The 15,236-nt window shown below is 37.7% G+C and overlaps 1 protein-coding gene across 10 annotated transcripts in view; it reads left to right on the forward strand.

The window, feature by feature from the left end:
• Nucleotides 1-12,124, forward strand: part of MAP3K7CL (MAP3K7 C-terminal like) — a 40,057-nt gene extending 27,933 nt beyond the window's left edge. For all 10 annotated transcript variants that reach the window (XM_065675682.1, XM_065675680.1, XM_065675687.1 and 7 more), the window contains 2 exons: nucleotides 2,729-2,844; nucleotides 10,953-12,124. In XM_065675682.1, coding sequence (XP_065531754.1) covers nucleotides 2,729-2,844; nucleotides 10,953-11,133 — 297 coding nt within the window. In that variant the 3' untranslated portion in view covers nucleotides 11,134-12,124. The remainder of the gene's footprint in view (nucleotides 1-2,728; nucleotides 2,845-10,952) is intronic.
• The last annotated feature ends 3,112 nt before the right edge of the window (nucleotides 12,125-15,236 follow it).

The raw sequence follows: 15,236 nt of genomic DNA on the forward strand, positions 1-15,236 counted from the left end.
GTTTCTCTGAATTTGTTCTTCAGGAGTTTGCCATGCTGTCTTTGGAAAATGCTTCCCTTAGTGGGAACAGATGTATCATTAATTATTTGCACTTTTATGTCAAAAAAGTAGGCTATTAGACATGGATAAAATAATTTATCTGTGCTTTTGTGTTGGCTTGAATTTTCTGGTGAGCAGCAAAGGATAGACCAGACTTCTATCTCTCCATTTTTTCTTGCAATTGCAGTGGAGGTGTTTGCTAAATAATGAATGTATAAGCCTGTTTCATGTTCTGCTGGCCAGAAATTACTCAAACTGTAGGTACTGTCTTCAAAGCTTTTCTTAGAAATTTCAAAATTAAAAAATAACAAACCAAATTGCCCAGTCATACAGAAATGTAATCAAATTTACATTTTGAAGTAAAAATACACCCAAATTAAACAAAATTCTTGATATAGAGAATTTTATGAACAGAATATTAGTAAACTGATTGTATCTTTTGTTGTCAGTTTGAGTGATAAAATATCAATGTATGAAAAAATGTCACTGAAGAGAGAATAATGATAGGAAGGGGTTTGAAAGTCAGCAACTGGTCTAAGTGGGAATTAGATACTAAGTCTCAGCATGACTAGATAATTTTTAGCTCTCTATATATATCATTTGAGTGGGAAGCTGGAATATAGAAATTGAATGCTGCTTGAATTTTTAAACTGGTTTAAACCAGCTAAATTTGCGGAAACTAAGTTGGAAGCAAAAGCAAGATTTATTTTTTTTTTCTTTTGAAGTATCACCATCTGGGGACTTTCCCCGGAGTTACTGTTCAAAATTGTTTTATTGCGACACATTTGTTGTTTGCTGATCTGTGGTAGATACCAGAGATGCTACTTTGGCTCACCCTTGCATTCTTGGATTAGAACACTGAGACTTCTATATTCTGTCTTGTTAAATTTATGCTTATTATTTGGGTGGCTATGTGAATGGTGCTATTGCTCATCCACATTGAAATGCAATTAAAAACCCTTTCCTAAGGACCAGATGCATCAAGTAATGGACTGCCTTTTCCCTGGGTTCCCAAATTTTCCAAGCTCAGACAGAATGAAACAATATGCTGTGAAACAGTTCTGCCACAGCAATTTCACATTTCAAACATGAAAAATGAGTGTTTGTGTTAAAGTTTTGGTGAGGAACCACATGCTGTCTGCAAATACTTGCGAGGTCCTTGCATTAGTTACATCTGTGCATTAGGGCACAACTGAAGCCAACTTACCCTGCCTCCTGGATAAAAATAGTTTTAATCTTTGAATGTGTTTCGTAAAATTTAAATTTCCAGTTTAGTTAAAAAAATGTTTACAATTCATAAATATGAAAAGTCTGAAGACTTGCGCTTTCCCTAACAATGCCATTGCATGAATATTACACTACAGACAAAAGTCAAAGAAGGACAAGAAATAAAAAATAATCTACTTATATTGCGAAAGGCAATTGGATGTTATTTAACTGGACAGTAAAGGAACTATTTTAAGTGCTTCCTTTTGCTTCAGACAGGTGGCTCAAGCATGCTATTTGGAGTTCATTTACAGTCAATTGATTCATGGCTAATAACTTAAAAATACTACACTTCCTGAAAGCGTTATAGCCCAAATGTGACAGTCAAGCCTGAAGCCTGAATTAGGTTCCTTTTTAAGGATCGAAAAGCACTGACATTTAACCAAACCATATTTTTAAGATCTTGGATGAAAATCATGTGAGAAGTCCCAGGACAGAGTGGGTTTATTTGTTATATTTATTACCTCCAGTGTGCATTGAAAAAAAAAAAAACAAATTAAAATCTTGCTTCAATAACATTGGTATTTAGGTTAGGAGGTGTGGAGCTTTTGCCTTTGCTGTATCTTTTTTCATCTGTTTGGGTTTTGAGTTTTTTTGGTTGTTTTTTTTTTTAGTTGATGCGTCCTTCTGCACTCAATCTCACCTGCAATTCTCATGGAAATTTAAAACACTTTGCAAATATAACTGATATAGCCCTCATGACAGTTCTGCTAACTAAATATATCCCCTTCTTCTACAGGAATTAAAGATGCAGAGAAACTCAGTATGTTCTTGAGCAAACTACTTGCAGCTTGCGGCATTACTGGGATAGAGCCCATCATGAAATCCTGGCTGCACTGGAGTCAGCAGTGTAACTCCTGTTGAGTCCAGCAAAATCAGCCCCAGTGTCCCAGTTCATGGTCCTGTCCCATTTAGTAATAAACTGGAATAAGCATTGCATCTATGAAAAAAAGAGTCAATAGTTTTCCAGGTCTTTTCTTGCCATCTTGCAGAATTGGAGAATAAGAGCTTGTTTGCACTCAAATTACCCTTCTACTCAGTGCTGCAGTTTCTGCGGTGAAAACACATACATTTTTTTTTTCATGGGTCTGATCAATGCATCAACTTTAGCAGTCTTACATCATTGTAGCTGAAAAACTAAGGGAGAAATCTTTCTTTGAACTATCTTTTGGGACAAGGGAAGTCCTGAAAATCCTTACAAGGTTTGAAGGTTTATGCATATTTTTATGTGGGGAAGTGTTTTTCCCCTCCATGAAAGGCAATCACTAGGAATATTTGTCCATATCCTGCAGTTGTGGGGTGAGGGGAAATTTCTCTAAGTATTCTCATAGGAATTAAGATAATTATTGGATCTTTCAAAGTGTACGTTTTTTCCAAAAATTTCATTCAAAAGCACTATTTCCTTCTTCTTCTGTTCTTAAAGCCACTGCCTCCTTGTCATGACTCTAAAGAATCTATGCAGGTGTACAAACAGCACTGCAAAATAGCAGAAGAGTACCATGAGGTCAAGAAAGAAATTGCTCTGCTGGAAGAAAGAAAGTGAGTAATTTTCCAAAAGTATTTACTGTTGTATATTCTCTTTGTAAAATCCTGTTTTAAACATGGGGCTTTCATGTGATATTTTCTGACCTTACACCTCTGCCTGAGAGTCACCGTACAGCACAACAGTTAGGCCATTGTTCCATAGAATCAACTGAGGCCACTAGGGACACAGAGCTGTCATAGCTCTGGGCCCTCAGTTATACAGATGTCCCTTGAAACCTCCATTGACAGCCTACAAGTCACATACCAATCTAGTTCAGCTGGTGTGAGTCCTCTTTTTAGTTTTAGGGAAATTTCCTTCAATTTAGCTTTACACATTTTAATGAACAGTTAAGTTTAGAATATTTGACAATATTAGTGAACATTTTTCTGTTTACTAATAGGTGCATTGTCTCTGTGTACATTAAAATTTTAGGTGTTCATATCCAAAGTGCAGAAGCTGGAACTTTTTCTTGTCTATGACCTATACTTACACCCCAGTCATCTTTGCATGACTGTTAAATGGCAAAGTGCACTCCGTGATTTTCAGTTCCTTTCCACAAGAAACCTGAAAAATTAATATATAGAGGAAAGAGGGTGAGTAAGTGGAAGTTTTTAACAGACAACAAACCCCAAGTAATAACAGTTACTGCTAAGTAAACTTTCTCTTTCAAATTCTTTTTTATTTTCACATTCACACTGAAGGTGACTCTAGCAGTTTTGCCTTCGTCAGGGAGAGTTACCTCAGTGTAGATCTCAGACTTCTTGTGAAAATGAAGACCACATCATTGTTCTTTCAAATGCTGCTTGAACAGAAACATTTGTAATACAGCAACAGGGGTCAAAAGAGCTCTGTTACAGAGTGGGCTTTTGGACCACTGTTTCATAGCAATCTTTGCACCAGCTGACCATGCAGTACAGCCAAATTTGCATCTGTGGGAGTACTGAGCTGCAGAAGCAAGCTGATGGGAGGGAAACTGATGAAATCCTGTACTCATACAGGTAAGATAGCCAAAGATGGGCTTGAATCCAAACTATGCAGGGTAAGAAAATGAAGCTTGTCTTTATCAGGGTTGATGGCTACAGGCACAATATAGTTAGTTGCCTAAAGTGTTAGAACTAGCTGAGGTTTCCCTCTACAAATCCCCTTCCACTGTAGGACCTTCATGATGATCAGTTGCTGACAAACTGGCATGAAAGTTAGAAAAAAACATTGTCCTGATGTTTTGCATTTGATTCATCATTAATTGAATTTGGCCAATCAAAAGTAATTGGTGTTTTTAAAAAGATGTAGAGAAGATAATTAATTAAAATAGTTTTACAATGATTTGTCAAATTTGATTGTCTAATATCAGCTGTGTACATGTGTATTTAGCAACCACATTAATTCAGTGGAAACCATGTATGTTTGTCTTCTCTGAATATCCAAATGGAATATAAAATACTAACTGGCATTAAAGTGCTTAACTTTTGATGTATAAACTCAAAAGGTGACCTTAGTTCATTTGGTTTTTAGAGTCTACTAAACATAAATGCATTATTATTACTAACACATTCCTAAACCAGTTATCACATTTATGAAGCTTGGAGCCCTTGAAAACTAGACTCACATATATATTTTTGCATCTAAAAGAATGAAAAAAAGTACTATGTGAATGCATTTTTGCGTATCTATGGAGTCTGTGTTACTTGCTGAATTAGAAATATTTTGCTCCTTGGGAATGGCAGATACATGCACAAAACTGTTTACCTGAGCTCAAAACTACCCTAATCAACCTCTGAGCCCAGAAGTCAGCCTTTCAGCAGTGGTTATCATGGATGAATTTAGGGGCTTCAGGCTGGCGTTTTCCTTCACTCCACCAATGGATATCAACAGTCAAATAAGGTGAGGAAGCTTCCACCACTGCTTCCTTTGCAGAACCTGTGCTGTGGATAGAGGATTTCATGCCCCGGTAAACATATGTTAAACAAGGTTGGCGGAATAAGGCAGCAAAGAGAATTATATTACTATGATTTTTATGTGCCTTCTAATTACGTATCTGTGGCCTAGATACTCACATGCTGTGCAGCTGTGAAATGCCTAAACAAGACTAATACCAGTGCAGCACCTTTCACCACCTTCGAAATCTCTTAATCTGAAGACATGGTCCTTCAGGCATTGTGAAGCTTTTTTCCTCCAGATGTAAACTATTTATGACTCCTCCCTCCAGGCAGATTCTCCATTTTGTAGTATTTTGAAGGAGGTATCATGAAGGTCTCACGACGCTGCATTTTCCCTTTGGGATGCCTTTTCTTTCTGTAGCAGTCTGTTTTTATAAAAACTTCCAGAAACTAATTGGGACCTCTTCCCCACATGAAGTTTAGCTAAAATGGCAAAAAAGTTATTAGGGCACATGGGGGTATGTAGGTAGGTATACACAATCTGAACACATTGGCCTTGATTTTTATATAAAACTAGATAGAAAGGGAGTATAAGTGCAGAGGGGAAGGAATAAGCAAAAAGTAAAAGAGGGTTTTGGTCTAGTGATCACTGATTTATATCTAAAAATGTTCTAAACAGTTACAGTTTGAAAGTGAAAGGAAGTTTATGGGGTATCATATACTGAATGGAGAAGAATGGATGTCCTGTGTCCTGTGTGTTGAATATTCCATTCTCATAATCAAAGGATGCTTTTGTGCTTCCTCTAAAAAGTCTGATGAAAAGATGGAGTTTGCAGCTTTCTGAAATTTGCTCCTGTTGCAGGTGTCTTTATCTTCTACATTTGAATTTGAATGTATGGAAGTAAAGGTTCATAATTGCCTATCGTCTATTTCTTTTAAATATTGTTTTGATAAAACGGACAAAGACAGTGGTTCATCCCTTGTAGTGCAAAGAAACACTTTGTGCAGTGTTTTTCCGCATGCATTTTTACCAAAGGCAACCAGAAGTGCTGTTGGATGGTACCCCTGCCAGTGCTCTGAACTTCCTCTCCACAGATCAACTCACCTGTGGAATTCAAATGTCAAGTCCCACCAGGCAGTGACTGCACCTGTGGTGCCTACTGATAGTACACTGTGCACGCAATACAATAATTATCAGGAGAAGAGCAGGAAATGGATTGAGCAAATATTTTTGGCTAGTGGGAAGAAATAATGTTAAGTCAACCTGACATAAATGTCCATACAGGAAGTGGAGCTTTTTAGTGGGAAAAAAAAAAGAAAAAAAAAAAAAAGGAATACTATTCATTCCATTTAAAATCATTTTTGTTTCAACATCCAAAGTCCAGTGTAACCTTTTATGCAGGAAATAATACATGCAGGTATATTTCTAAAGGAGGCATCTTTAAGAAATAGAAAGTTGAATAACATTGTTTTATAATAGTAAAAAACATTTACTCTTTTGCAACTTTTCAAAGGCTTTCAATTATGCTTAGCTTGACTTGTCTCTCACTGTAGTGTGAAGATCGAGTATTAGCTGAAGTATAGAAAGGCAGTGGTGTGAAATGACGAGCACTGTTTTTCATCAGCATAAAAACCAGAGCTTATTTGCCCCTTTGTCTTGTATGCAATATAGATGGCCAGAAAATATATTAGACTGGGAGTAGGAGAGAAGACAACTATTTTATAGGAAAATGCGAAACGTGAAAGAGAAAGGGTGGTTGCAGGTTCAAAAAAAAAAAAAAGGAAAATCAAAGGACAAATCAAATAATAAGGGGAAAGAAGTTACTCAGGAAAAAGACAAAGGAAGCAAGAATTGAGAAGAATTTAAAACAACACTGGGTACATTTTTTTGCTAATACAAATAATCACAGCTTTGCTGCTTTCACTCGAGCTCTTCCCATTTATGCCAGCAATACGTAGCACAATGGACAAAATCACTCTGGAATGGAAGACATGATCAAAAAGAAAGAAAAGGGTGTGGAAGAGAGAGCACACCACATTTAGGTCATAGAATGTAATTTAATTTATGTTCCAGAAACACGCATGTATTTCCATAACAGATGTTTTTGGGTATCTAAGTTTGGGTGAAAGGGATGGGATGGCTGGTTATTTTGAGCACTTGTTATATTGCTATTACTAGATAATGACCCTGGATTATGTAGTTAAATATTAGAGTTGCCATGGTTGCTAGCTATATCTTATATTCTTAGCACTGGCTGGTTTTCTCTTTTTCCTCCCCCAGACAATTCTAATATAACTCTCCAGAAAATATCATTCGATCACCACCTGGTTTAGGATCACTCCTTTTCTTTGCCATGGATATGATTTGTTTCCTTCTTTTACATACATTACAGCAGACATGCAGTGGAGATGTCTGCTTAATTCTGTGCTATCCTTCCATATGCTTTAGCACGCTCTCATGACCATAGGACAGATTCTAAGGTCTCAAGTCCAGATGGTTTCTCCAGGTGCACTATTTCTGGAGTGTCTTTTGGAATGCTATTGAGATGAGTAGTCTTCAGAGTTCCAGGTACTGCAGAAAAAGATGGGTATAAACCATAAAGGCAATTTTTTTATCTTAATAATTTTCCCATTCTAGACCTGATTTTTCATCATCGTGCCAAGCAGCGGAAATTACAATTTTATATATAGAAAGAGAAACCTCAACTTGCCCTATTGCAGTGATAAATACTTAAGGACCTTTTATGTGCTGGCATCTAAGACATGTTTTAATTTACATTAAAACAGGCTGTCTGCTTGTTTTAAAAAATTAATTAGTAGACTTTGAACACACAAAACCAGTCTCCTTAGACAGCAGTTATGTTACAAGTTGTCATGATTCCTGCTGATTTGAAAGCCATGTCAAATGTGGGAAGAATAAATGATCTTATGCCCACTGGAACACACAGACACTTGTTAGCTGGAAAGAAATGTGTAGTACTAGAGATGCATGATCTTGAATATGTTGTTCAAAATGGAGGAAAGACAAGTGTGCCTCTTTGTGCTCTGGAAGCAGTTTTTCTTGATGTCCAAATACACTAGATTTATCTGCTTCGTCTGTCACTTTTCTTGATGTTTATTCATTGCGAATATTTCTTTAAGGGAACTCTGTTCTCTGCATGGTCAGTTATTAAAAGCCAGGACATGAGAAATGACTTCCCAAAGACCATGCTGGGTTTTTCTTCTGCTCTACTGTGGCTCGTGGTTTATTGGTTTATGATGCAAATCACAGTTGTCTTCCCTTCCCACCTAAACCCCTCCCTGAGGAAGAGCACTTAAACCGCATATTACAGATTGTCCTGAAGCTTTAAGTACCTCAGCACCATTTTAGAAAATACCTTATGAATGCTGTTAATATTTAAACTCAGGGTAACCATTAACAGGAAACATAGATTACACAGTGCTAGATTTATTTATTAAGCATCCATAACAAAGGCTAGATGGTGCAAGAGCTTAGTATGGTGTTCTTTAACCTCTGGAAGCTAAGTTCAAATCCTGGATTAGATCAGAAGCAAATGTTAGTTACTGCCTTCATCCTTTTGTGAGCTTTGTAAACCATACCATTCATAACATTTAGCAATTCCCTGGTACTCTAATTTTAGATCTCTGTGGCAGGCTGACAGTATTTGCCTGAAACATCACCCTCCCCTATAAACAGGTGTTGATCCTGATGGGAAGGGAATAAGTAGGTTCTGCTGACTCAGAAGTGGGCAATTTTACTACCTCAGTGCAAGGAAACTGTTTTGTATGAGGGAAGTCCTAGACTGTGGACTACAGAAATGGGTATATTGTGATTTTAATGCATTTATATTTTGTTTAATACAAAAGCTAAATCCCAGGGGGAAAAAAATGTTATCTGTGCTGCTTGGGTATTACTAGAGAGCAGCATAAAAGCCTTGCCTGCATATAGCCTCATTTTATCAAATCAGGACTGACACTCATTAATAGAGCTGTCTGAGTTTGCATGTTGCCTGTCTGTGCCACTCCTGGCTCAAGTCCAAATGGAGTAGTTAGTACCTTTCTTTTAATTCTTTACTAAAAGTCTCTGTGGAAAAGGTTTACCTGCTTTTAAGATGCTGATTGCTTCTTAATATTTTTACTGCATCTCCCTTTAAGAACCTCCTAAAGTGTAAGAAAATGAAGAATGATTCTGAATTAATTTGTTTGGACACTTCTGAGTCAACAGTCTGTAATTTGGAAGAGCTTAATTTAATCCTTCAGTCCAGCATTGCACCAGTAGAGTAATTCCAAAGAAATACTACTAAGCTCTCTTTTGCTCCCAAGAGACAGAAATCTTCTAGAGGAAGCCCTAAGAGACTGAAGTGATTAAAGATGCCATACTTGTAAAATCTTATTGTCCCTAAATGCATTTCTCACTCTCTAAAGCATACATGCAATTAGTCCTTTGTGGCCTATAGTCCCATTAATAGGAGCTGTCTAGCAAGATAGGTAAGTTCATCTTAGCCAATTTGAAAAATTGGTTGATCTTGTATGGCCCAAGTGAAGAGGAATGAAATGCTGCTTTTAAAATTTTTACAGCTAATGTACCAAATGTTAATAGGATTCTGCTGAACAAAAATATGCTCTTGATGTTTTCTCTTAAGAGCCTGGTGAAAGGAACAGAAGAGGCTTTGCTGCAGCATAGCTCCTATACAGTACACCAGTGGTATAAAACAAAGGCAATGTATTTAGCTACAGGGGGGTTTCTATACACTGCAGCTTTTGGATGATTTAAAATTGCTATAATGGCTGCTAATTTTTTTTTTTTTTCTTTTTTAGTGGGAAACACAGGAGAAATGAGTGTGTGCCAGGGCTCTCTGCTAACTTGACTCCTTGAACTGCAGTAACTTTGTAAACAATCAGATAAACTAGGGGAAAACTGTGCAATCACTTAAAGCTATAGTAAAGACAGAGGAAGATCAATTCTAAAAGAAGGCCAAAGAGAAATGTTTTTGAAAACCTGCGTGCTTATAGTTTTGCTGCTGTAACTGGTAGTTTTGCAGCTATAAGTAATGTAAGTGATCAGCAAATACTGAAATGTTATCATTTCATGAATACTCTGACATGTAGTGATAGAACTGTAAGCTGTAGGAATTTCCTGTCTTAAATCACCGGTCTAGCCTGACAAGAGGGCTCCTTTAAAGACTGTGGCAAAAGCTATCCACTTTGAAGGCATTACATCTTCCCACTGATGATCTCTAAGTATTGTTTTGACATGACAGAGACATAAAGTCAGAGGGCTGTGAACAGTTAAAGATTAACTAATCTCTGAGATAGAATGATCAAAAGAACTGAGAACCTTTTAGAAGAGATTTCCTGTAGTAAGGGTGAATAAATGATTTGATTTTCAGGGGAAAGAAAGCAGAGGCCAGGCTAGCCTGCTGGGTAACTAAGTGGAGAGCGATTAGATACCCTGTGAGTTACTCATGCCTTCAGTGTGTTTTGTTTTAAGACCTCTTTTATCTTAATTTGTGCTGAGGTAATTTCAGTTGATACTGTACAGGAGACTGCAGCTCCTGCCCAGCTCTGGGAATACAGGGCACTGTGTGACTCCCTCCAGTAAGAAGTAACAGCTTGAATCCTGCGTCTGCTCTTAGAAAGACCAGGAGGGGTCAGGTTTGCAGCAGTATCACTCATCTTCAGCATAAACAGGTCTGAGAATAAACACATTATGGAAACAGTATATGTAGTTCAGAATCATGTGCCTACTATTTACTAATTTTTCTTGTAGCAGAGAGTAGGAAACCAGGCGTACTTCACGGAATTTGCTGACAAATCTAACTAACAGAACGAACAAACAAACAAACAAAAAAAAAACCAATCCCAGAAATCAAACAAATTGTTTGGTACTGAGAAAAAAATGACCTGTTATTCTTCAGGCAAAATATTAGCAAGAGGTTTCCAGGAACTTGATTCTCCCCCCATGAACTGCATGTTCACCTCTTACTGAAGTTAGAGGTACTTGAAGGTATCTTAGCATCTTGCAGGTTTGGTCACTGAACAACAATCCTGTCAGAGATTTTGGCAGCCCCTTTTTTTAAAGAGAAATGTAGGCTTTTAACAAATTAATTTTCTAGGTCTTTATTTCACAGGAACTCAAGAAATAGCATGTTAACAACCTATAGCCCAGCTTTAACCTAACACATGATGCCAAATACTTACATACTGCCATTTTTAATCTTTGGGGTTGTTTTTCTAATCCTCAGAAAGGAGCTGATCGCCAGGCTGGAACAAGTGGAAAAAGAAAGCATGGATGCTGCTCAGCTGGCCAAGGAGTATGCAGAACTGACTGAGGAGAACCGAACACTGAAGCTGGCCCAGACACAGTGTGTAGAGCAACTGGAAAAGCTCAGAATACAGTACCAAAAAAGACAGGGGTCCTCATAACTCTCAACTAGTTTATGTGAGGCAGTTAATACAGGATTGGTCCTGTGCTGGAAAGAGATTTTAAAATAAAGGTCTGTTTAATATGTTATAATACTTTACTACAGATACAGAGTATGTAGAAGTCTATATTTGATTTAATGCTTGCCATCCAGTAGCTTAATATAATGGATATTTCATCCATTATATAATGGATATTTTATTTCAAGTAACATAATTGAAGTTAATCTATACCCATTATATGTTCTAGTAGATCAAGTTTCTTTTCTAAACATATTTCTTCCAATTTAAGAAGATATGGACACACTAGAAAATGATATAAATAGTCTCTGTGTTAGAAATTTGGACCATACTAAGGCATACAACAGGGACAATGTTAATATATGGAATACATGTATGTTAATTTTAGTTTGGTGAAGACTTTTTTAATTATTTTCCTCATGCCTGAAATGTTTGGAAGTTATATTAAAACAGGTCTCCTCACTGGTAGAAACTATACTTCATTATCCCACATCAGCTTTACATTGTTGTATAAAATCTGAGAAATTGCACATTAAAAATTGAAGTAACATAATTATTGTTATCAAATGCGTGTATTGCCAGTAATAATTTGTAAGTAATGAAATTAAAAGGAAACTAATGAGGTCAGAAATTCTTTCCTTGAGCATAAAGGTAGCTTGAGAGTCTTTTTATTGTACTTTTGGGCATGCAAGAAATTAACATAAGAATACTACCATCATAGTTTCAAGTGAGAATATGTCCGTAAAAGTACTGCGAGGATGTTTTGTTCTTATTTTATGGCCTGTTTTGAAACATAAACAGCTGTAAGTAGGGACAGGAGTTCCATCATATACAAATAACATGGAAGTAAAATGTTAATCTTATTTGCTCTATTTATCCCTGTATTTTCCTAGATCAACTGAAATTTCTTTGTTATACTTCCATTTCTATTCATACAGTATTTTTTTCATTAAAAGTGGATATAGAAAAGCCATTTTATGTTCTGAATATTATTAAATCACCTGTATTTTTAACTCTGCTTGACAGTGGTGATTTGTTACATCTTCATGAGGTTGGAATTGAACTTGATGTGTCGTTAATCCTGAAATGTGTCTTAGTAATTGAAAACTATGAACTTAAGATTTCTGCCAGAACTTCAGCTTTGATTATTAGCACTAAACTATTATAGAAGTGGCATTTTATGTTAATCAGAACAATTTCTGGGGAAGTCTTTTGGCACCAAAATGTTCCCCAGTGATTCTGGCAGCAAAGGGGACAATAAGAAATACAAGCTGCCCTTTTTTTTCTCTGTGCTAACTACCTGCAGTTTTCCCTGCAGCACAGGCATGAGAACAGGCTCCGTGTTACTACCAGCACCTGACATTGCAATAGGAGAGTATGAGGAGGCAGCAGGAGAGGACGGCCTTGTCTTCACTTCTCCTCCTGAGCCACCGGCACAGGGGCTGTGTGGGTGCCCTGCGCTGCTTACTACCTTACCCTGGCCACTGCAGAGACAGGAAAGGAAATCCCCAATCTGAGGCACGTGCTTGCTGCTGGGATGCTTCGCAGGCAGTGTACCACTGTATTTATTCCTCTTCCATTGGTCCAGTTTTCACTATATCTTGTGAAAGTTGAAGAGAAAAAATACATAATGAATAAAATGCACTTGGGATGTCAAGCCTGGGAATGCTGGAAAAGCCTTGTCTGAGATTTGCACTGATGGGAAACACCATGTACAGACTTCAGAGCTTTGCTTTGAGCACGGGTCACTGCAGAATCCAGGATGTGTTAGTTTTGTCTATATTTATGTGTTTTGAACACGAGGATTCTAATTTTAAAAACTAATTTGTCATTTTAGTCAGAGTTTTTTTTTTCGTCTAGCATTGAAAATGTCAGCCGGTCTGGTGATTTCAGTGAATTAATTGAAAACTGTACAAATTACATAAAATTGTTTCATTAACAGACTGGCTTTGGATGGAAGTGGATCAGACAGCAGAATGTTACTTACGAATAACTGCGTTCACCTTAAAATTTTCTATTTAAGTGCAGCCATTATGCTTTAGATGTCAGATTAATAACAGGTCACATCTCAGAGAAAAACCTGAGGGTTTTGCTTCTTCACAGTTGTGTGGAAAAGGAAAGCTGGGCCTTGTTTGTGACACAGAGCAATTAGAGAGTAGCCAGGGAATATGGTCTTCCTAACTGATAGATACTGACCAGTATGGAAGTCTTCAGGAAACATTTTTACAGGTGTACAGACACCAAATTCATGGTGTTGTCCAGCTACCAGACTGGACAAGTAGAGAACTCTTAAAAAATCCCAAACTAATAGATTTGTATTTAATCTGGACTGTGGCTATTTGCAGTCAATTTTCCCCCCTACTTTTAGTTCTGGTGAAAAAAAATAAGTAACTGCTTTGTATCAATATATTTGCCTGCCAGCTCATGTGCCTGAGAATAGTGACTCATAGAAATTGCATCACAGTCCAAATGAGTAAGACTGATACAGAACTACCAAGGAAGAGAAAGTGTCTCATGAAAACAATTAAAAAAAAAAAATATCAGGGGAAATGGGATTCAAGTGCTGGTCAATGAGAAAATGAACATGAGCCGGCAGTGTGCGCTCACAGCCCAGAAAGCCAACCGTATCCTGGGCTGCATCAAAAGGAGTGTGACCAGCAGGTCCAAGGAGGTGATCCTGCCCCTCTACTCTGCTCTTCTGAGACCTCACCTGGAGTATTGTGTGCAGTTCTGGTGTCCTCAACATAAAAAGGACATGGAACTGCTGGAACAAGTCCAGAGGAGGGCCACGAGGATGATCAGGGGACTGGAGCACCTCCCGTATGAAGACAGGCTGAGAAAGTTGGGGCTGTTCAGCCTGGAGAAGAGAAGGCTGCGTGGGGACCTAATAGCAGCCTTCCAGTACCTGAAGGGGGCCTATGGGGATGCTGGGGAGGGACTCTTTGTCAGGGACTGTAGTGACAGGAAAAGGGGTAATGGGTTAAAACTTAAACAGGGGAAGTTTAGATTGGATATAAGGAGGAAATTCTTTACTGTTAGGGTGGTGAGGCACTGGAATGGGTTGCCCAGGGAGGTTGTGAGTGCTCCATCCCTGGCGGTGTTCAAGGCCAGGTTGGATGAAGCCTTGTGTTGGATGGTTTAGTGTGAGGTGTCCCTGTCCATGGCAGGGGGGTTGGAACTAGATGATCTTGAGGTCCTTTCCAACCCTAACTATTCTATGATTCTATGACAGGAGCGCAGACAAATGGAATTTTCCAAAAATATTCATAGGCAAGTGAAATAAAAGTGCAGAAAACTCAATGTAACCCAGACAGTGATTCAAGTGTTGCAAAGAGTAAAAATGGCTGTAACAGCCTTCTGAGAGGTAACTGCTGTATCTATCATCCGCCTCCTGATTTTTTTATCAAGAGCATCATAATGATAAACATTTCATATTCAATAAATTTCCAATTTTGACATGCTGAACTTCTCCTGTATATATGACTTCAAACTGTATAGCTCTGCTGAGTCGATAGCTGAAATTGAGTTTTTAAAGAAAGCATTTATCAAATTTATGCTGTCATTTTCAAACAGACAATATGATTTATATCCTTCCGGTACTTAAGGAGAGATCTGGTTGGTCTGCAAATAGGTCTGTTTTAAGCATAGCACTGTAAAAAAGAGTTCTATACAACTATTTCAAAGATGTTTTTACACCATATTTCACCCAAGGACTTAGAAGGTAGTTCCAGCTTTTGAGTTCAGCCAATGAAAGGTTCAATTTTATAACTTATGACTCCAGCCTGTGACAACTGTGGGTGTATTCAGGAAAACAGCAGCGCAGTCTGAGGCTCTTGCTGGCAATTCACCAGTGGTCAGAAGGCAAGGAAAGACATGTGAAAGGCTCAGATGACAAAAGAAGTTGCGAAATCCATACAGCTACATAGATACAGTCTGATACACAGATAAAGTGTATATCTTGCTATTATCCAGGTTATTCAGGTTAGCAAAAGTAAGCATACCACTATGATGACAAATGTATTTGCTTCGGACTCCTTAAGAAAACAGTGAAGTACATGGGTTTGAAAAAACAAGACCTGTGCTTT

Source organism: Lathamus discolor, chromosome 4 (genome assembly GCF_037157495.1).
Source record: "Lathamus discolor isolate bLatDis1 chromosome 4, bLatDis1.hap1, whole genome shotgun sequence".
In the NCBI taxonomy this organism is placed as follows: domain Eukaryota; kingdom Metazoa; phylum Chordata; class Aves; order Psittaciformes; family Psittacidae; genus Lathamus; species Lathamus discolor.